The sequence below is a fragment of the Ornithorhynchus anatinus genome, chromosome 2 (genome assembly GCF_004115215.2).
Source record: "Ornithorhynchus anatinus isolate Pmale09 chromosome 2, mOrnAna1.pri.v4, whole genome shotgun sequence".
Taxonomy (NCBI): domain Eukaryota; kingdom Metazoa; phylum Chordata; class Mammalia; order Monotremata; family Ornithorhynchidae; genus Ornithorhynchus; species Ornithorhynchus anatinus.
Genome location: NC_041729.1, coordinates 37,612,807 through 37,636,131, shown reverse-complemented (window position 1 = coordinate 37,636,131; position 23,325 = coordinate 37,612,807). Strand labels below are relative to the sequence as shown.

General features: G+C 44.5%; 1 protein-coding gene across 5 annotated transcripts in view; it reads right to left on the bottom strand.

Annotated features, from left to right (window-relative positions):
- Positions 1-476: 476 nt before the first annotated feature.
- Positions 477-23,325, bottom strand: part of MMD2 (monocyte to macrophage differentiation associated 2) — a 58,157-nt gene continuing 35,308 nt past the window's right edge. Inside the window, exons 3-9 of one of the 5 annotated variants that reach the window (XR_003757015.2) lie at positions 16,446-16,527; positions 9,808-9,968; positions 7,466-7,540; positions 4,393-4,494; positions 3,235-3,304; positions 980-1,647; positions 477-811 (exon numbers count right to left, since the gene is read on the bottom strand). Coding sequence is in view for 4 of the 5 variants with exons in the window: in XM_029058688.2 (XP_028914521.1) it covers positions 1,444-1,647; positions 3,235-3,304; positions 4,393-4,494; positions 7,466-7,540; positions 9,808-9,968; positions 16,446-16,527 (694 nt within the window). In the remaining variant the exon portion in view is untranslated. Of the gene's footprint in view, positions 1,648-3,234; positions 3,305-4,392; positions 4,495-7,465; positions 7,541-9,807; positions 9,969-16,445; positions 16,528-19,080; positions 19,517-23,325 lie in introns of those variants that run through there. The other 4 variants (XM_029058689.2, XM_029058688.2, XM_029058693.2 and 1 more) reach the window with 4 other exon arrangements.

Genomic DNA, 23,325 nt, shown 5'->3' with positions numbered 1-23,325 from the left:
TTTTTCTGTCTGGATTTCAGAGCATTTTCTGCATCTAGGGGCTCTGCCAGGATAGATGATTTTTACATTCAGTCTTGAAAGTAGTGTTGACTTTTTAAAAACACCTGTTTAAAAGCGAAGCACTCATTGTCATTTGAGAATGAGAGACCTCAAATATCTGAGGGCTGTTATTACGAGCCTAAAATGTGGTGTGGAAGTGCAGGTTACCTTCTAGCTCTATTAGGAGACTCTACCACTCATCTTATGACAATAAAAACTTATAATGTTGGTATTTGTTAAGCGCTTACTATGTGCAGAGCACTGTTCTAAGCGCTGGGGTAAACACAGGGGAATCAGGTTGTCTGTCCCACGTGGGGCTCACAGTCTTATTCCCCATTTTACAGATGAGGGAACTGAGGCACAGAGAAGTTAAGTGACTTGCCCACAGTCACACAGCTGACAAGTGGCAGAGCTGGGATTCGAACTCATGAGTCCTGACTCCAAAGCCCGTGCTCTTTCCACTGCGCCACGCTGCTTCTCTTAATAAAAACTTAAAACTATGGCAGAAACCGCTGCTGGAAAGATTTACCCACAATTTCTCACCCAGAACATTTCAGACCTGGTTGGAGAAGTCATCCTCCAGCTCTTATCCACTAGCCTCACACACTTCTAGATCACTGACTGCATGTTTTCTTTTGAATCTACCCAAAACCTCCCAGCAGCACAGTGGGACAAACTGGCACAAATACTGAGAAGGAACCTTAATCTCCTCAGGGGATAGCAAGATCCTTTCAGGCAGAAGATGTCCCTCTTCAGGGGTGTTATCTAAAGGCTGGAGGAAGAGAACAGCGTTAGCTATCGCAAAGAAAACCAAGCGGCAGCCATTTTTTGCTTGGTCTCAACAGATCTGGACAACCTCCCCAACCAGACAGTAGCAAAAATTCCTGATCGGGGGTTATTTTGCTTTGATAAGAACCACCAAGGGTCAAAGTAATTCTACCTGAGGTTGTTTTTTCTTTTCAAATCCAGGGACAATTCCAGGACCAGAGCAGCAGGAGTCTTGGGCTCTAGTGACTTTTGTGAGCATTGGATTCGGCTTCCTCACTGGAGGTGAGTTATCCTGTTTCAGAACTTTTCAGGACCTTGGAATCACAGTCTTTACACAAAAAGTCCCTACGTTTCTCCTTTTCCAGAAGACATTAGTGTTGGGATTTATAATGAGACATTTCTCTAAAATATAAACAAAGAAAACTGGTTAACGGTTTTGTTTTCGCCCCCAACAAGCATTTAGATCTCCTTTCAAGCATCTGGTTCCTTTGGGTCTAGTAGCCATCAGAGATCCAAAGCCCCACCAAAAGAATCCAGCAATAGAAGTAAAATATGGGCCCCGGAGCTCTGGCTAGGAATGTTTCCTATAATACTCTGCTCCAGGGTGCCACAGTCACCTGGAAACTGTAAGGCATCTCATTTGGACACTTCGGCCTCCAGCGTGTTGGGATGATAGAGGTACCTCCAAATAGCATAATAGTGGGTGCCTGCTCCAAACGCCACAAAGAGATGCCAGATAGCATGAGCAAAGGGAATCCGCCCATCGCTCTTGAAGAACAGCATCCCGAAGCAGTAAAAGATTCCTCCGGCCATCAGCTCCAAGATTCCATCTCTGTTGGGCTGTTGACAGGCACAAAAGGAGTCAGTGAGGGCAAGGATTTTGGGAAATAAACCCCACTCTCATCCCTCTTCTTGTTATACAGGTGAGAGCATCACAACAAAGTAAAGCAACAAAGAGAATGCAGCCTTTTTGTTTGTTTGTACTTGTTAAGTGCTTACTCTGTGCCAAGCACTGTACTAAGGACTGGGGTAGATACAAGGTAATCAGGTTGGACACAGTCCATGTCCCACTTGGGGCTCACAGTCTTAATCCCCATTTTATAGATGAGGTAACTGAGACACAGAGAATTTAAGTAACTTGCCCCAAGTCACACATCAGACAAATGGAGCAGCAGGGATTAGAACTCAGGTCCTTCTGACTCCCAAACTTGTGTTCTCTCCATTAGGCCACAGTGCTTGGGAACAGCCTTGAACAGGGGGGTCTTTTAAAACAATCAGTTGGTTAGTTTCCAAAGCACCCCAGAGTACCTATGTAAATTTTGTAATATTGTACTATTTCCCGTATCAGTAATCTATTTTAATGTCTGTCTCCCCTCCGTGGACTATAAAAGCTTTTTGTGGGCCACGATCTCATCTACCAGCTCTGTTTTAGTGTATTTTCTCAAGTGCTTAGTATAATGTTCTGTACACAGTAAGCGCTCAACAAACACCCTTGATTGAAAAAGCTTTAATCTCAGCTTTTGATTCTTTCTCCGAAAGAGAACATAAGAAAAACGAGAAGCAATTTTGGCTAATGGATAGAGCACAGGCCTGGAAGTCAGAAGCACCTGGCTTCTAACCCTTGCTTTGCCACTTATCTGCTGTGTGACCTTGGGCAAGTCACTTAATTTCTCTGTGCCTCAGTTACATCTTCTATAAAATGGGGATTAAGACTGAGAGGCCCACATGGGACCTGGACTTTGTCCAACCTGATTTGCTTGGATCTACCCCACTACTTAGTACAGTGCCTGGTACATAGTAAGCAATTCACAGATGCCATAAAAAAATTATATGTTTCTCCAAGTATGAAAGTACTGGAAACATTGAACAATTAAGTTATCCTCTGAAGGAGAGTGACTTACACACAGGCAAGAGTATAGCAAAGAGGCTAGGGCCCTTCACACATCAGGAGCTCCACTATACTTGGAAAGCAGCATGGCTTGTCTGCTACATGACCTTGGGCAAGTCACTTCACTTCTCCGTGCCTCAGTTACCTCATCTGTAAAATGGGGATTAAGACTGTGGGCCCCAAGTAGGACAGGGACCATGTCCAACCAGTTCAGCTTGCATCTACCCCAGTGCTTAGACCAGTGCTTGGAACACAGTAAGTGCTTAACAAATATTGTTATTATTATTACAAAGGCCTACACATCAGAAACTACCCTCCTTTGCTCTTTTGTCCTGTTTCCTGGGGCCACTAAGCCTTTTTCGACATGATTATCATCCCGTGCTTCAAGTGTTCAAACCATGTATTCAAATCAAAATGGGATTTGTATTTCTTATCCAGATAATTTTGGATGGAAACAGATGTCCACCCTTTTGTTGCTTCTTCTGCTGTTTCGATTTATTGTGGTGCCTTAGACCTTGTTCTAGAGTAGAGTTACTTACCATAGAGAGGATCACCAGAGCAGGAAAAAATCCCATTACAACATAGCACAGGAGCTCCACAAGTTTGTACCTATGATGAAAAGTAAGAGGGTTTGGTCTCGATGTGATTTTTCATGGGGGATCCATAATTCCTTGCTCTGGCTCAGGGAGGATTAAATTGACTGCAGATGATTTCCCCATAGAACTTCTTCCCCTTGAGCAGCAGCACGGACTCGTGGAAAGAGCATGGGCCTGGGAGTCAGACAACCTGGGTTCAAATCCTGCCTCTGCCATTCATCTGCTCTGTAACCTTGGGCAAGTCACTTAACTTCTCTGTGCCTCGGTTACCTCATCTGCAAAACAGGAATTAATCCATCAATGGTATTTACTGAGTGCTTACTATGTGCAGAGCACTGTACTAAGCACTTGGGAGAGTACAACGCAACAGAATTAGCAGATATGTTCCCTGCCCATAACAAGTTTACAGTTTAGAGGGATTAAGATTGTGAGCCCCATGTGAGACTGGAACTGTGTCCAACCCTATTTGCTGGCACATAGTAAGCACTTAACAAATACCCCAATTATTAAATCCCATTATTAGCATCTCCCTTTCGTTTTGCGCTCTGCTGCTCCTTCAGCCTCTCTCCTAGGCAATGGGGGTGGAATCTAAGTCAGCAGCAGCACTCGGGGTGATCGTGGGGGTGCACAAAAAGTTGTTCCTATCACCGCCGGTTCATACCAAGCCCAGGATGCCACTCTTAGTGGGTGTGGGTTGCTTTAAGTGGGATTATATGTCTCTCTCTGCCTTCTCGTCTCCCCCCTTTCCACTCATGGGCTTGGACCATTGACTCCAACCCCTGGAAGCCCCTTCCTCATTTTTTACTTTGAGGTCTAGAAAATATGGACATGAGTCATGTATGTGGCTCTTGGAAGTCTTGGCCTTTTCTACTTGGCTTCAGGCTGCTGGCTAGAGCTGTGATCTTTTGTGGTCGGTGGTGCCATCCAGTAGAAACCCTGGGTTCTATCTCGGGGCCTGCTACACCACAGCTCTGAGGAAAGAAGACCAGCGTCAGCATCTCAAGAAATCATCCTGGAAAGGGTTGGACTTGGGGGAAGGGGGACAGCTAGGGCAGAAAAGCCTCTACTCTGGAGAGCGGCAGATCCAAAGCCCAGACTCACCTCTCGTGGAAGAAGAAGACGTAGACAGTCCCAACGCTGGCCATGATCCAGATAATCCAGCGCATGTGAGAGGCCCAGGGGCCCAGTTCCCGCAAGTTGAGCCTCAGAGTACAAGAAAAACTCGAGTTAGAGGCCTGGGGTGAGGAGTAAACAAGGGTAGCAGAGAATGCTGCTATCGGCATCTAACTGTACATCTGGAGGAAACATTTCCAAGGGAGTTCATCTCCCTAGAAGCTCCATGGCTAAAATGGGCCCTCACTTACCCTTAACCATCATCAGATAGTTCACTGCATCAGGAGTATGAGGCATAAATATCTGCCTCAGGGACAGGTTGCTGTATAACCTTGGGCAAGTCATTTAACTTCTCTGTACCTCAGGTCCCTCATTTGCAGAATGAGCATTCAATTCCTGTTCTCTCTTCTGACTTAGCTCCATGTGGAACCTAATTATCTTTTATCTACCCCAGCACTTAGTGCAGTTTTTGGAACATAGTAGGTACTTAACGAATACCACAATTATTATTATCATCATCATTGTTACTGTCATGGATGCAGGCTTCAGAGACAAACAGATGGGAAGTTAGCTGGAAGAGAGGATTTATGAGGGAAGGTGAGGATTTCAGTTTTGGATATACTGAGCTTTAAGTGCTGGCAGAGTATACGTATGGAGATGTCCTGGAGACAAGAGGAAATGAGAGACTGCAAAGAAGAAAAGAGTAGGGGTGAGAGTGGTAGATTTGGGAGATATCTGCATAGTGATGGCAATAGAAGCCATGGGAGCAGACGAGTTTCCCAAGGGAGTGACTATATTCATTCATTCAATAGTATTTATTGAGCGCTTACTATGTGCAGAGCACTGTACTAAGCAATTGGAGTGTACAATTTGGCAACAGATAGAGACAATCCCTGCCCAATAACGGGCTCACAGTCTAAATGGGGGAGACAGACAGCAAAGCAAAACAGAACAAAACAAAACAAGCAGTCTAGCGCAGACATCAACAAGATAGAATCATATAGACACATCATTAAAATAAATAGGGTAATAAATAATATATACAAACATGCACAGTGCTGAGGGGAGGGGAAGGGGAAGAGTAGAGGGTTGGAGGGGGGAATAGGGAGGGGAGGAGGAGCAGAGGGAAAGTGGGGCTCAGTCTGGGAAGGCCTCCCGGAGGAGGTGAGTTCTCAGGAGGGCTTTGAAGAGGGGAAGAGAGTTAGTTTGGCTAAGGTGAGGAGGGAGGGCATTCCAGGACAGCAGTAGAATGTAGGCCAGGGGTCGACAGCAGGACGGGGTGCGAATGGGGGACCAAGAGGAGGTGAGCGGCAGAGAAGCAGAGTATACAGGGTGGGCAGTGAAAAGAGAGAAGGGAGGTGAGGTAGGAGGGGGCAAGGTGATGGAGAGCTTTGAAGCCAAGAGTGAGGAGTTTTTGTTTTGTGCAAAAGTTGATAGGCAACCACTGGAGGTTTTTGAGGAGGGGACTGACATGCCCAGAGCATTTCTGTAGGAAGATGAACCGGGCAAAGGAATGAAGAATAGACTGGAGTGGGGAGAGACAGGAGGAAGGGAGATCAGAAAGGAGGCTAACACGGTAATCCTGTCGGGATATTATGAGAGCTTGTACCAGCACGGCAGCAGTTTGGATGGAGAGGAAAGGGTGGATCTTGACGATATTGTGAAGGTGAGACCGGCAGGTGTTGGTGACAGATTGGCTGTGTGAGGTAAATGAGAGAGCTGAGACAAGGATGACACCAAGGTTGCGGGCCTGTGAGACAGGAAGGATGGTAGTGCCTTCCACAGTGACAAGGAAGTCAGAGAGAGGACAGAGTTTGGGAGGGAAGATAAGGAGCTCAGTCTAAGACATGTTGAGTGGAGACGTCTTGAAGGCAGGCGGAGATACGAGCCTGGGGTGGGGGGGAGAGAACAGGGGAAGAGATGTAGCTCGGGGGGGTCGCGTAACTAGAGAAGGGAAGGCGACCCAGAACAGAGCCTTGAGGAATGCCCACATTAAGGGGATAAGAAGCGGCTGAAAAGACTGAGGTAAGAGAAAAGCCAGGAGACTAGATTGCCCATTAAATGGAGAAGCTGGCACACCCACAAAAGTTGGCAAAAACGCAGCCAAAGTACACAGTTGTTTCATCGTTAATGCTGGAGGTATGAAAAATTATATGTGCTAATTGAAACAATTAATGACTCAGTGACTGATCTGGAGGAGAAAATGTAGATAGTTTCAATGCAGAATTTTGAGGATTTATTTTCCAAAGGTGCAGGGAGAGAGTAAGCATAGTAACTCTCATTATCCCAGACACTTAGAATCAATCAATGGTATTTATTGAGTGCTTACTATGTGCAGAGCAAACACACTTAGAACATACAGAATGAATGCAAGAGTAGCAATACTGTTCATTTAGAAATCAGGGAAACTAAGGTTTATAAGAAATCCATGTTTCAGCATCTGGCAAGAGCAAGACGACGTCTTTCAGAAAATGTCTCTAGTGCGGCGTTATCCTTTCCCGTAAGTGGTTTCACAAGTACCTCTTCTCCCAAGATTCACAAAGAATAACTAACTGATTCTAATTGCACAGTCAGTACCGAGGGATGGAGAACACACAATCTGGCAATGTGGACTTTGTTCCGCAGCTTAAAACGCTCCCCCCTCCCATGGCTCCATTCCTCCTGTTCCCAGATGGCACCGTTTCTACTCAGCATTTGAATCTGAAAAACAATTGGGAAGGAGGATTGGCAGTGGGGGGAAAGAGGGTAGGTGAACAGCATGACTGTCCAATAACAGAAGTTCTTCCCCTCCCTTGGGAGAGCAAATGAGGCAAAAGGCAGGAAATGACTAGGAGCCAGTTGAAGGCAAATTAAGGCAAGGCAAATGTGAGTTTTCCTCCGCTCAGAACTAGTCAGGGTCACGAAAGGGAAAAGTTACACCGCTGTTCTATGGCTCGGTGGCTTCCTAATTGCAGAAGGAACTGAATTTCTATCTAAGCGAACTTTAAAACAAATCCACAGCCCACCCGGGCCCCCAAAACATCGGTATATGAAATAAGCTGCAGTTATCCAGTCTACCTACCAGGGGGCATAGGATGCAGCTATGAAGAAATATATCACCATCCGATCAAACATGTGCAGACAATGTTCCACGGTCCTACAGATGGATTCAGAAATAGTTAACTAAATCCACGTCATTACTTAATACCATGCATTAAAGATGATAGATGTGTTCTCGGGAAAACAGCGCGTCTAAAAAAATAGCCCACTCATCTTCTGAATCTCGGAAACAATGCACAAAAGAGGGTTAGATCATAGTTGGGACTGTCCTTGCAAGTTAAATACAGGAGAGGACTCGGTCGGAGTCACCCGTCACTAGGGTAGAATACATGACCCAAATCGATCCCGGCTCTACCCTGGCCCTGAATCCTCAGCGGCAGCAGACGGGCCAACTCCGGCCTTTCTCTCACCTCGAGTTCTGCGGGGGAGCCAGGCTCCGGCTGCATCTTGGCAGGGTTTACTTCTGCAACCCCGGAGAACTGGATCAGTTGTGAGACACGATGCATGTCTGGAGTCAAAGAAGCCAACTCCCTTGACGCCATCCCTGGACTCCCAGCCTTTCTCAGCCTAAGTCCCTGACAAGGCCTCAGAGAGATGCCAATCAGGGCTGAAAAGACCCAAAATGGTATCTTCTATCCCCTTCCAGGATCCTTGGCCCCACTTAAAATCCTTGCCTACTTTTCACTCCCACACTCACAATGAGGTTGGCACCTCTGCCTGGAGTAGAATGCAAAGTCTTAATGATGGCAAACCAGACCTTATATGGACTCTAGCACAATGGAGCATGTGAGAAACAGCACTGCCTACTAGATAGAGAACAGCCTGGGAGTCAGATCATGGGTTCTAATCCTGCCTCCGCTACTTGTACTGTGTGACCTTGGGCAAGACACTTCACTTCTCTGTGCTTCAGTTACCTCGCTTGTAAATTGGGGATTGAGACTGTGAGCCCCACGTGGAACGTGGACTGTGTCCAACCCGATTTGCTTGTATCCACCCCAGTGCTTAGTGCAGTATCTGGCACATAGTAAGTGCTTAACAAATACCAGAATTATTATTATTATTCACTGAATCCCTCCTCTAACTGCCTTCAAAGAGCTCCTTTCTGATTCTGAGCTCCAGAAAAGGAAGGGGCAGCTCAGAGTCAGATGTGGCTGCCCTAATGGGATTTTCCCAGTCTCCCAGAGGATCTGTCCAACTCTGGCAAAAGGGTAAGAAAGCAGTAGAATTTTGCAAACAGCCACTGCTACTCCTCACCAGCCCCAAGAAAGGTGTGCACTATCCCACAGGCAGCTGGTCAAATCCCTTCCAGGTCATCCTTAGGTGTACTTCCAAAAGGCCTTCCCCATAGATAGAGGTGAGCCAGCCTAAAGATATCAATTAAATTACACTGATCCATGTCGTTCCACGTAACTGTTCAAATTACAAGGGAACACCTAAGTTACTGGGAAGGCTTTAGACTGTAAGCTCGTTGTGGGCAGGGAAAGTATCTGTTATATTGTACTCTCCCAAGTGTTTAGTACAGTGCTCTGCCCACAGTAAGCGCTCAATAAATATGATCGATTGATTGACTGAAGGCCCTGGCTAGCTACGAGCTCAGTCACTCTCACGTGTCTGGGTTAGTAGCAGCAAGCGACTGAATCTCAAGTTGAATTTTATGAAAGGGAGGGGCTGAGACCAAGGACAAATGTCAATTCAGCTTTCTTTTCTCCTCACAGCTTAATAAAACAAAGGGTTTCTGACCAGGAGTGGCAGTCTTGGCTCTTTGGTCTAAGTCTCTTCAGAGCAGAACCCATCTCTAAGTGTTTCACTAGAGCAGAACCCATCTCTAAGTGTTTCACTAGAGCTCATTGTGGCTAGGGATTGTCTCTCTTTATTGCTGTATTGTACTTTCCCAAGCACTTAGTACAGTGTTCTGCACACTGTAAGCGCTCCATAAATACGATTGAATGAAAGAATGAACGTGTGTTTGCTCAGGCAGAAATATAAAATGCACAAGGTTAATGGTTTAGTTACATGATCATAGTTATTCTAAGTTTCCAGAATTATCCCCTGTGAATTAGTAAATGATTTATCCTATTATGTTCCTTCCCATGATTTCCTTCTGCTCCACCACACCCATTGGGGAAGAAGGATACTAGTAGGAGATACTTCAAGCAAACTTATTAATGTGGAAAGTGGGCCTTTTGAGAGCAATGAAAAGAAACAATTAGCTCCGATGATTAGCGTCCACCACATCTGCTCAAAGCTCCAGGTCATCAGCACTATTCCCATTCTTCCACCAATCTCAGACGTCCCCTTCAGCCCTCCACTCCCAACCGTTTTGACTCCCTGATTAGGAAATCCCGGAAGAGTTTTCTTGGTTACCTGAGGTGTCTCTTCTTCCAGGAGATGGTGTGGAAGATGGTGGAGACAACAAAGAGGCCACACAGACCAAATCCATAGATCCAAGCTGAAACTGTTTCCCAGTGGTCATCGGACAGAAAGTAAAGGATGGAACTGCCAAGGATGCTGGGAATTATCCAGAACTGGAAAGGGGAATGAATTTCAGTTGGCTTTGGCTACGTTACTTATTGGGGCCCACTGCAACAAACTTTCCATTTTGGAGGCAGGCATCACCAATTGCTCTCCCTTTTTTTTTTTCAAATTTCTTTCTCTTTTTTCCAGTGTTTTCTACTTCTACTTTGAATTACCAATCCAACTTCCCCAGGTGAAATAAAACAAACCAATAAATGAGGTAAATAGCACAGGTGGAAGCAGAGATCCTGTATGCTATCCAATTCCTCTATCCACACTTTTGATACCCCTTTTCCCTCTAATTTATAATACTAAGATGGGCTTTTGGAATCCCTTGGTTTTGTGGTCCAGGACATCCAATGTCTGTCTTTGCCTGGGTGTTTATAATCTTCTTTAAGATCTCTGTTGTATATCTTCTGATGTTCTCATTTACTCACTGTTCTTTATTTTCACCCAGGATCTTTGATCCTTTTTAATGCTGGTCCACATCCTATCTTTTTTCCTTCCTACTCAGTTTGAGTCTTTCTTAGTTCTCCATGCTCAGCCTACCCCTTTCTCCCTTCCCCTCTCCTGTCTACATTTTTTTCTCCTTCCTTCCTTCCTTCCTCCTGCTAGTAGTCTTCTGGATATGCTTCCTCAGTTACCTGTTAGCTCTGGTTTCCAGGAAGAAAGCACCATTGCCTGGCCACCCATCCAACACGTCTCTGGAATCCCATTTCCCAGGCTTCCTCAGCCTGTCTCCACTTGTTTTCCTAGATATCAAGCACCATTTCTCTGGACTTCAAAACACCTTCATCCTCTCTAGCCTCACTGCTTCAGCACTCTTGTTTTTTTCCAATTTCTCCCCGCTTTCCCTTGCTGAAGGAGCCTCTTTTGAATCTGATCTTTTCTTCAACTCTCTGCATCCCATCTTCCCCTCTCCATTCTCTTTCCTCTCCCCATTCTGTCCCTCCAACCTTCTCCAGCCTCTTGACAAGCAGCCAATCACTGGTTAGAAAAAGGACATTGTTATAAACTGCCAGGCAGCTTAGATGGAAGGTCACTTATGTGCTGCATCCAAAGATAGAGACTTAAGGGAGAGTTAAGGCAAATTAAAGAGGGGGAAAAGGGGTAGGAGAAAGGGTTGCCCCTTTCTTACCCAGTTGCTCCATATGGCGGGTCCCAAGCCCATGAGACTAGAGAAGCAGCGTGGCTCAGTGGAAAGAGCCCGGGCTTGGGAGTCAGAGTTCATGGGTTCGAATCCCAGCTCTGCCACTTGTCAGCTGTGTGACTGTGGGCAAGTCACTTCACTTCTCTGTGCCTCAGTTCCCTCAGCTGTAAAATGGGGATTAACTGTGAGCCTCATGAGGGACAACTTGATTACCCTGTATCTACCCCAGCGCTTAGAACAGTGCTCTGCCCATAGTAAGTGCTTAACAAATACCAACAAGGAGACCAGGTTTCTGGTCATCTAAGATGGACCGAGATCAGCACCCCAAAAAAGGTAGGCTAGAAAAGGTAGAGGAGTTAAAGTTGGAGGAGGAAATACTGGGAGAGAGGGAAAATGGTGAGGGGAAACTTTGATCTCATCTATCTCAACACCAACTCCTTGCCCACATCTTCCCTCTGGCCTGGAACGGCTTCCCCCTTCATATCCAACAGACCACACCACTCTCCCCACCTTCAGAGTCTTATTAAAATCACATTTCCTTCAAGAGGTCTTCCCCAACTATGCTCTTATCCCCCCTACTCCCTCTCTCTTCTATGACATCTAAGAACTTGGATCTGTACCCCTTAAGCTCTTATGCACTCCACTCTCAGCCCCACAGAACGTACGTACATACCTGTAATTTGCTTTAATGTCTGTCTTCCCCTCTAGACTGCAAGCACCTTGTGGACAGGGAACATGTCTACTAAGTCTGTTGTATTGTACTCTCCTAAGTGTTTAGTACAGTGCTCTGCACATAGTAAGCGCTCAATAAATACCGTTGGTTAATTGACTGATTGAAAGGAAAGAGGGCAAAAGGGAAAGAAGGAGCGAGACAAGCCAAGGAAAGGGAGAAAGAGCAATACTAAGAGTAAAGAAAAGGAGAGAGAGGCAAAAGGTGCAGGATACAAAGGAAACACTTGTTTTTTAAATGGCATTTACTAAATGCTTATTATGTGCCAGGCACTGTACTGAACACTGGAAAAGATACAAGATAATCAAGTTAGACACACTCTATGTCCCCCAATTTATAGATGAGGAACAGAGAAGTTAAATGACTTGCCCAAGGTCACACAGCAGACAAGTGACAGAGCCTGGATTAGAACCCAGCTCCTCTGACTCCCAGGCCTATGCTTTTTTCACTAGGCCACACTGCTTTTCATTTGCTCCTCTTTCACCACTTCTGCCCAGGAGGGGCCAGCTGACCCAGTGCCCACACCACCATGTCTTTCTGGGTTATGGCAGTGGTGAACTGACCCATCCTTGGCTGGGCTCTTGCTGAGGCCATCAGGCTGGCTCTGGTGGCTGCAGTTATCCGGCAAGCTCCAGGTCCACATTTGCATACCCCAAAATTGCCCAGGCCCGGACCCATATGCCCCAAGCTTTCGACACTTGGCCTGTAAGCCCAGAGGTTGCAGGGCAGCAACAGTCTCTCTCCCTTACCTTTCCCCTCAGCCTCCTCCTTCCTTATGTAGGGAGGAACAACTGTACATACTTGGGTAGACATCTCCTTCCCTCAAACAACTATTTATTTTTCTTTCTGTTTTTTCTTTTTTTGGTGGGGGATGGGGGAGGGAGGAGGGGACACAAGCATACCTTGAAGAACCTAAAGGGAGATACAGAACTGAACTCAAAATTCCCAGACTGTCCCAGCTAAATTGGGATGTCTGGTCATTTTACTCAACACCAACTTTCTCCTCAGAACCATTAGTGGACTGTGGAGGAGATGTGCACTCTAGATGAAATGTGGTTTGGCTTTTGCTTTCTCTTCCTGCTCTCCCTCCTTTAGAGATACGATATGTTTCCCATTACCCAGATGGTATCAGGTGGATGGGATCCATTGCAGCTGTGTGGCCTAGAGGAAAGAGCATGGGCCTGGGAGTCAGAGGACCTGGGTTCTAATCCTGGCTCTGTCACTTGTCTGCTGTGTGAACTTGGGCAAATCATTTAACTTCTCTGTGCCACTGTTATCTCATCTATAAAATGAAGATTAGGATTGTGAGCTCTACGGGGAGATGGACTGTGTCCAACCCAGTTATCTTGTATCTACTCCAGTGTTTAATACACTGTCTGGAACATAGTAATAGCTGAACAAATACCATTTAAGAAAATAGAACAGAGGGCCTGGGCTCCAGACAAGCTCACAGGCAGGATTTTTCTGCATCTCTATAGGCTGCACTTTTATCATGTCTGGGAGAAAACAAAATCAAGTTTTCAATGTTTTTGGACAAGCAGAAGGTATTCAACAATGTCACCGAGCTCATCTAAATGTAATTACCTCCTTCATGTAGAGGAAAAAATCAAAAGAAAGATATTTCAAAAGATGAAGTTTGGGGCCATGTAAAGCTCAGTGTAAATTCTCATCTCTGATTAAAGTTGCTTCTCCTCAATCTCTGGCAAGATAAATTTGGCTGCATTTACCTGAACTCAGCTCCTGGAAAGTCAATGTGCATTGCACAATTTCTGAAAAAAAACAGGAGCTAAGAGATTGCAGACTCCCCAACCACATCACAAGAAGATGAGGGATGGCGGGGGGAAACAGCAAGGAGAGATCTTTCCTGAGCTTAGGAATTCCTGGGAGGCACTTTTGTAAGAAGTGGTACGTGAAGTCGATACAGGCACAAAGCCTGTACAGAGAAACTCATGTTATAGGCAGTCAGTCAATCCTATTTATTGAACGATTACTATGTGCAGAGCACTGTACTAAGCGCTTGTGAGAGTACAATTTAACCGACACATTCCCTGCCCACAATGAGCTTAGTCTATCAGGGATGCTTATTCTCTTGTATTGTACTCTCCCAAGTGCTTAGAACGGTGTTCTGCACATAGTAAGCCCTCAGTAAACATCACTGATTGATTGATTGCAACTGAATAAGATCAACCCTTCACTGAAGTTGAAAGGGTAAAGAATCAACCATCAAAAGCCACAAAGGATTCTGCAAACTAAAGATAGAAAATCAGTCTCATTCCAAAATGAGATATTTGAAGACTGGAATATTCACTCTCATTGACTCCTAGAACCTCTTTAATTTGCATTACATTAATTCCACTTTTAGATTGGGAGCCCCATTAAGGGACAGGGACCATGTTTAATTCCCTCTTGGGTATTTTCTCCCAGCGCTTAGCATAGTGCTTTGTAAACTGTAAGTGCTTAATAAATACTATCAGTATCACTTCCAGAACCTCAGAAAGGGTTGAAATCACTGTTAGCATAGTGGTTCATTTCAAATAGGCTCCTTTCTAATTGCCACTTTGATTTTCTAAGTCCTGGGCCTGATCTCCATGTAATTTTCAGCTTAGACAAAATGCACTTTGACCATTTTGTCTGAAAGAACACTGGACATGGGATGGTTTATAGTTCCTCCTCCCTCCATCATCTCTAGCCCTCAGCTCAAACAAAGTAAACAGATTCACATCAGAATCACTTGCAGCACATCCAGGAGAAATTACATTCTTTACCTGAAATAACTGTGTAAGAAGTCAGGAGAATTCTGACTTAGAGAAAATACATATGGGATTCATTTTTATTAAACAGCGTCTAAATTTGGAAATCCATTTCTTACAAAAGCAATAATGCTGAAGAAACGTGGGTGAGAAGAGAATACAAATACCTCAAAGCCCCTATATATATATTCCAAATCTAGGAGGCATTCTGCCTTTCCGTGTTCATTATAACCTACACCTTATCATGGTTATTACTTACCTCTTCTTCAGCCAATTAGATCCTTCACTCCCCAACCATTCCAGGCCCTCTTATCTTTCTTTCCCCAAGTTGCTCCTGTCTCCTGCCATGAAAAAGGAATGTTCCATTTTCCCAGACACCAAAGAAGTGCCCAGGGCAGACTTTTTAAATAAGTGCTTATTTTACATTGAAGCAACCAGATTCCCTACTCCCACACCAAAAACAACATATGAACTGATGCATTGTACCTCATCTCTGGTGAGGATGTGCCCCTTTCTCTCCATTCAAATGGCTACCACACTGGTCCAGGCACTAGCCAAATTCTGGCTTAGTACAGCATCCTTACTCGTCTCCCTGGCTCTGAACTTGCCCTTTCCCAGTCAGTACTTCATTCTACTGCCCAGGTTATTTTTCTAAAATGTCATTCTGAACACATAGAATGTACTCTTCAAAGCATTCAATGGATTCCCACTCTTCATCGTACCAAACAGAAACTCCCAACCATTGGCTCTAAAGCACTTCATCAGTTCTATCTCTTTCCTACTTATCTACTCTCTTCTCCCACTACACATAACTCACATTCTTTCCTCCTCTCAAGTTAACCTACTCTTTGGCTACATTTTCCTCTTTCCCTCTCCTGACCTCTTGTCCACATCTTTTCCTCTGCCTAGATCTCTTTCCCACTTCACAGAGAAAGACCAGTGCTCTCTCCAACTTCAAAGCCCTCCTGCAATCACATCTCCTCCAGTGGGCCTGCGTTAATTAAATTCTACTTTCTTCCAGGTAATAGTCCTCCAAGTGGCACTTCAACATTTCAGCACAACCTGAGCACTTGTATTCTCAACAACACTTCATAGTACTTAGTTGTCTATCTTACATACCCCGTTACTTAAGCATTATCTCAGGCACATAATCCCTTGTCCTTCCTCCTACCTATAAATCATTTTAATGCCTAACTCTCCTACTAGAATATAAGCTCCTTGAAGACAATAATATGTCTACTACTAATTCTACTGACCTCTCCCAAGTATTTAATTCAATTCTCTGTACACAGTAGTTAATATGTACTATTGATTATGAGTTTGTTTGCCTCTTTCAATTTCAGCAACAGATCCTCTTTGAAATAGCTTGTTCAAATGATCCTCATGACGAGCTCAGTATTTTTCCATTCAGGGGCCATTTGTACAATCTTAAATTGGACAGTCTGGTTTTCAGCTGGTCAATGTTCTGCCCAGTATGAATATGGCATCCATTTCAGGAAAGCTAGCGGCCACTTGGCCATTGCTATGGACTCTGAATCATGAGGAGAAATTCTGGTCCTCTAGTCTCAAGCACCCTACTGATCTGTTTTTATTTTGTGTATTGCATATTTGTCCTTGTTCCTTATGCTGTTTTAATGTTTGAGTGACCCACTGTGCACATTGTGTCCATCTCCAGTCCTCTCTTACCTATATTCGAAGATTGAGAGTTCAATCATTCATTCATTCAATTGGATTTTTTTAGCGCTTACTGCATGCAGAGCACTCTACTAAGCACTTGGGAAAGTACGATACAACAATAAACAGACATAGGAGCCTGACCACCTTCTTCCCAGTCCCCAGATGCAGAAAGACAACTCACGGCATGGGTAGCACAGTTAGCTGCGTGTTCATATTCTGTAGGCTGGTACCTCTTGTTCGGTGGGACCCTGTGATTCATGAACCTGAATAAGAGGAAAGAGCCCTGATGAGTGCAGGGGGTACTCTTCGGAAAACTAGTTTCGCTGACCCCACATAAAACAATCCTGACACTCCCATTTGTTCCTGGTTGCTGAGCCTCCGCTCTTGGTCTGGAAGAAAAAGAAACAAGTGATCTAACAGCTGTACCTTGAGGCCTGCCACCAAACCCAAAGTTCCAAGTGATGTCATTAAAGAAACATTGAGTCAGATTTCCCTACAGTATATCACCCCATTTTGCACTTATGGATCCTTTTTCTCTACCTAGAACCCAATCAAAGAACTGGTAACATGGATGATTTCCTTGTTCTTTCTCCCTGTCTGTTCATTGGAGTGTTCTTTCTCCCCAGTCTCTCGCTCTTTCTCACTCTCTCGCTGTCTTTCTGTCTCCCTCACTCTATCCCTTCCTCCCTCTATCATTATTATTATTATATTTGGTAAGCATCTACTATATGTCAAGTATTGTTCCAAGCTTTGGGGTAGATACAAGTTAATCATGTTGAACATAGTCCCTGCCCTACATAGGGCTCGCAGTCTAAATTTTACAGTTGAGGAAACTGAAGCACAGAGACATTAAATAACTTATCCAAGGTTACACAGCAAGCAATTTACAGAGTCAGGATTACAGCCCAGGTCCTCTAACTCACTTTTTCTCTTTCACTTCCCACTGCTTGTTAAACTCATCTCCCGCACACATTTTCTCTTCTCAATTACTCCCTATCTTTGCTTTTTCTCCTCCTCTCCTTCCCCTCACCTTTTCTTCTCCCTAACATAGTACTAAAATACATTAATTTAACCAGAAACATAAAGCATAACTGTCCTTAACAGAGAGCACTCTTGAAGATATTCAAGGAAAACCAGACAAAACATTGACCAAAATAGTTCAATATAAATCAATCAATGGATTTATTGAGCACTTACTATGTTCACAGCACTGTATTAAGCACTTGGGAGAGTACAATACAACATTGGCCACCACTCTCCACTCCCCTCACACTCTCCACATAACAGACCCCACAACTCAGAACTCTAAACCTACCTATGCAATGTCTATATGAAAATGGGTTTACTCCCAACTAGTTGTTTTTTTCAAGCCTCAATTACATATAGACAGAGATTTCTTTCAGAAGTGTCCCCTTTATCTCCAAATGGGAGTCTGAAAGTTTAACTACTCCTTCTCCATTTCAGTCACCCAAGACCTGGCTCTTTTGGGGAGGGAGGAGAGCAGTTGTTAAAAGACCCTACCTGACTCATTTTCCTTCTTCATCCAACATTGCTTGCTCTTGGGGAATATTCAAATCGGCAAGAGAGCAGCACCAACTACTCCCATGAGCTTATCTACCTGCACTGTCGTGCACCATAGAGAATTATTTAAATATTAAAAATCCCAATGGATAAACACCCAAATCCTCCTGACATATCCTGAAGAGTACCATGAAGAGCAGCAGGTACCCAAATTAGTCTCACTGGACTATGAAAAGCCAGGAACACTTTACTTAGGCTTCCGCCAGGCAGAAAAGCGATGACTTCTTCACAAATTCCCCGGTGGTGATGGGGAGGAGGATGCTACTAAATTGTCATCCATATCCCCGCAGGCGATGAGATTTTTCAGTAGAACTTTTAACAACAGAAGGGAACTGGGTGAGCTTGGAGGGCTGAATATTTCAGCAAGAAAGAAGTCAAGGCATCAGGAGTGGGATATAGAGGTGTGTAGGTAAGTGGGAGTAGCCAGTAGATGGGGAGTGGTGGAGATGAGGGAATTTAAATAATCTGGGGCAAACAAGCAGAAGACCTTAAAGCTGAAAAAGACGTTGGCCCATTGTAGGGTCTGGTGACATGATTGAAGACACAGGTAGGAAAATTAACTCATCACTTTTCTGGGTCTTTTACATCCCTTTTGTGGTTTTTTTTTTGGTCTTCAGGAATTCAGAGGGCATCTCTTTCCTGGGAAGAGCACAGAATATCTCTTGGCTGTGCGGCAGCACAGATTCCAGGGCCCTTTGATTCTGAAATGGAGATCACATCTTCTACTTAACAAAGGGAGACCATTTTCTGGAAATGGATAATAGATTCTCCTCCCTTTGGTTTCTACTTCTTTCCCTCCTTCCCCTAGTTGCCTGCTTTCTCAAATAACTTGGTCATTTCCTTTACTTATTGGCATCTCTACAGAGTGTGTGTAAGTAGGAGGATGGGGAGCAAGATAGTGATGGCGTGCGAAATAAAACCAGCTCCAGCCTACCCAGAAGGTTGCCTCACCTCAGCCACCACTGCCACCTTTGCTGTTGAGAAAAGCACTGTGGCAACTACCATCTTCCCTTCCACTACCAAGGGTCCCCTCTCCCAGAATTCTCTGGGCACGCTGGACCACGGACAAGTAAAGGATGCTCCTGTGCACTCTCAGACTCCTCACTCCCACAAAAAACTCACAGGGCTCACCATCTAAATAATTAGAGGAAGACTAGTGAAAGACTCACAGGAAAGATAAAAAGTATAAAAGAGAAAGATAAATACAAAAATTAAAAAGCAGAACAGTAAAGTACCATGGCAAGAAGAACAGAGTTTCAAGCTCCTCGTGGCTGAGAGTTCAACAGCCACATACACAGGAATCGCCCCTGGTGTTTTTAAACATTCTCGATGTTGTAAATTCTGTGGAGACCACACGCTGCTGCCGTAAGTGTCCTTCTCACTGGTGCTCCTTTGCCCAGCCCTGGAGAAGAGGGTTGGGCAAGAGTCCTCCTTTCTTGACTCCTCCTTACTTCTTCCTTGTGAACTATCAGGCCATTTCTACTCAACAGAGATAGAAGAAAACTGGACCAGGATCCAGCAACTAACTATACAGGATGCAAATCCAAAGTCCTTGTACTTGACCTAAGCAGGCTGCATTTGATTTCACCTGCAGAAGACTTTATATTCAACTAGACATTTTAAGGCAAAGATCTGGAGGCCCTTCTGATGGAGACTGGACACATTTATTAGCACAGAATCTGAAACAGGATATTAATAAACTCCCAGTCCAGGCCCCAGAAAACTAAGCCTGAGTTGGCTTGGATAATTCACAGCTTCAGAATGGATTTGTTAACATTCTTTTCCAACTTGGTAGAATAATATCTCACACAACAGGACATTATTCTCCTGGATTCGTTGCTAAGCAACTACCCTGCGCTTCACTGCAACTCAATTTGGGGCTTCTCTTTCTTTTTTAAATCCTCTTTCTCCATGGCCCAGACATTAAGGGTTCTGAAGTGATGTCACAGTTTCCATGGAAACACATGGGAGGCTATTTATGTATTTCGTTAGTTATTGCTTCCTTGTCACCAATGATGGCTCTAATGAATTTTGGCCTGAGCATGAAAGAGGGGGAAAATGGAAAACAGTATGAAAATTGACAGACATACCCCCGCCCCTTCCTAATGACATTCCCATAACCTTCAGGAACCAAGAATGTTCCTTTAAACCAAAGCTGGGAAATACATTTCTTTTCATCATGTAATTTAATTCCATTCTGTATCCAAATTATGTTACTTTAGTGAAACAACTGCGATTGAATATCAGCAATTGAATGTCAGCATCTCTATATCTCACGCTTGAGCCGCCCACTCCCCCCCAATCCCACACCCTGTTCCCACCCTGCAATTACACAGAAAAAGAAAGAAGGGAGGTAGGATGGATCGGTGGTCTAAGTCTGGATTTGGGAATCGGGGCTCTGAGTTCAAATCACATCTCCACCATTGACTAACTATAGAACTATGGGAGGGTGCCTCAACCACTCTGCCTCAGTTTCCTCATCTGCAACAAGAGAGCTGTGAGGAGATATGAATAAAAATGATCATAGCACTCTCTGCAAACAAAAGTGCTGTTTGATGTTTAAAATTTGGGATTGCTTTTTTCAAGGGATGTCCTGCTTTGGAGAGAAGCTGGACTAAGTGACATTTGGACATTTGCCTGGTGGTCTATGAGTTTAAATTGTGATTTCTGTACAAGGAAAGTGGTCAACCACCCACCCCTCCTCCAGGGATACCACACAGGATATCATCAGTCTCCAGACTCTTGCCATGGAAACTCCAGCCAGCGGCCTGGCATCAGAAAAGTGGCCCAGTCTTGTGCACAGAGGTAGCCCGACACAGTTTAATGAATAGATAGAAAGAAACTGGGCCCAGGGTACATTCAGTCCTCTCCTCTCACCCCCTTTTTTCCTGGCTGCAGCAGGGAAACTGTCTTTTCCAGGGTCCTAGGCTCCATCTCCTGCAGCAGGACAAGGGAGAGGGGACTGATGAGGTTCTTCCTTCCAATCAATCAATCAATCATATTTATTGAGCACCTCATTCACTCGGCTTCTAACACTCACCTCTTCTAGCCTGAATCCAATTGCTTTCAAATCCTTTTTTTGAATTATTATTACAGGTATCCATTAAGCAACTGTTTTGTGCAAAGCACTGTGTTTTGTGCTGGAGTAAATGCAAGAATACCAATCAATTAATTGATGTTATTTATTGAGTATGTATAACACCATGGGTACAGCACTGTACTAAATGCATGGGAGAATACCATATAACAGAGTTTTGTTCTTTTTTTAATGGCATTTCTTTAGTGCTTAAAATGTGCCAGACACTGTTCTAAGCTCTGGGATAGATGCAGGCTAATCAGGTTGGACACAGTCCATGTCCCACATGGGGCTCACAGTCTTAATCCCCTTTTTTACAGATGAGGCAACTGAGACACAGAGAAGTGAAGTGATTTGCCCAACGTCACTCAGTAGACAAGTGGCAGAACCGGGATTAGAAGCCAGGTCTTCTCACTCCCAGGCGAGGGCTCTATACACTAGGCCATGCTGCTGGTTGGTAGTTGGTAGCTGGGGTTGGTAGACCCATAATCTGCCCATAGTGAAGTAATTATAATCTAGGGGTTAAAAGGGACATTAATATAAATATATGAATTATGGATATATACACAAGTGCTGTGGAACTGCATGGTGTAGTGGACATAGCATGGGCCTGGGAGTCAGAAGGTCATGAGTTCCAATTCTGGTTCCACCACTTGTCTGCCATGTGGCTTTGGGCAATTCACTTCATTCATTCGATAGTATTTATTGAGCGCTTACTACGTGCAGAGCACTGCACTAAGCGCTTGGAATGTACAATTCGGCAACAGATAGCGACAATCCCTGCCCAATGATGGTCTCACAGTCTAAACTTCACTTCTCTGTGCCTCAGTTACCTCATCTGCAAAATGGGGATTAAGACTGTGAACCCCATGCGGGACAGGGACTGTGTCCAACCCGTTATCCCCAGCGCCTAGTGCAGTGCCTTAACAAATACCATTATTATTATTATAATTATTACCGTTAAAAGGTGTAAATCCAAGTGCAAGGGTGACACATAAGGGAGCAGGATAAGGGGACAGGAGGCCTTAGTCAGGAAGGACCTCTTGGAGGAGATGTACTTTTAATAAGGCTTTGAAGGTGGAGAGAGTGAATGTCCGATGGCTATGAAGAGGGAGGGCCTTCCAGGCCAGAGGCAGGACATGTGTGAGGGGTCAATGGTAAGACAGATGGGATCGAGGTACAGCGAGTAGGTGGGCACTAGAGGAGTGAAATTTGCAGGCTGGGTAGTAGTAGGAAATAAGGGAAGTAAGGTAACGGGGAGCAAGGTGATTGACTGCTTTAAAGCCTATTGTAAGGAGTTTCTGTTTCATGTGGAGGTGGATGGGTAACCACTGGAGGTTCTTGAAGACTAGGGAAACCTGGACTCAGTGGTTTTGTAAAAAAAAGACCTGGGCAGCAGAGTGAATTATGAATGGAGCAGGAAAAGACAGAAGAGAGGGACGTCTACAAGGAGTCTGATGCTGTAATCAAGGCAAGATAAGTGCTCAGATTAAAAACCACAGATTTTTCAAGCCCAAGATATAGGCTTGAACCACGAAGTTTTCTTTTTTGTTATATGTATATGTGAGCCAGGATAGGAAGAGGAGAGGAGGGTGGGTTACCACAGTTCATTAAGCATTTCGATGAGTGCAGTAGAAGTGCCTTCTTACCTGTCTCTTCCTTCTCACCTCCTGTCCACTTCCCTTACTTCCTTCTCTTTTTCATCCCGATCCCTTTATTGCTAGATTTAATTCCCCCCACAATAGCCCCTCCCCTGTTTCTGGGTAGAGAACATTATGCATAGAAATGAGGCAACTATGCGAGTAGATACAATATTATTATTATTTCTTCTGCCTTTTTTTTCCCATCATCACTCTTTTAGCATAGAGTATGACCTAAGACAGAGCTCAAAGAACCACTTGAAGCATGGAGTCACAGTGTCAGCTAGGTCACTCTCTGCTTCGCCAAATCCCTTCTGAAACAGATACGCTCTTCTTCTGGCTTCTGAATACCTTTTCCGGCATCAAAAGGTCTGAATACATTTATCTGACTCTGGAAGGTCCCTGCACCACAATGCTATTAGTTATCTCCACGTCAAAATATCCACTTCAAGGACATTTTGTGGTTCTTAAACTCAGTGGTGGCTGAAAATATATCTGGCCACCAGGTTTTTCAGATTTTTTCTGAAGTTCATTTCAGCTCTATTCTCCCTGTTTCATCATCCCAATCCATGATTTTGCTTCAGTTTCTAGTCTTATATCCACTTGTTACCAACAACGATCTGAGGACAGCTGCTTTGTTTGTACTGGAAGCAAAGCCTCACTCTTGGAACTAACAGAAATTGGACTAGCCAAAATTTCTTTGCTTGGCAGAATTTCAAACTCATCCTGTTGATAATTCCCTCTGATGGCTGTTGAGTAACTGG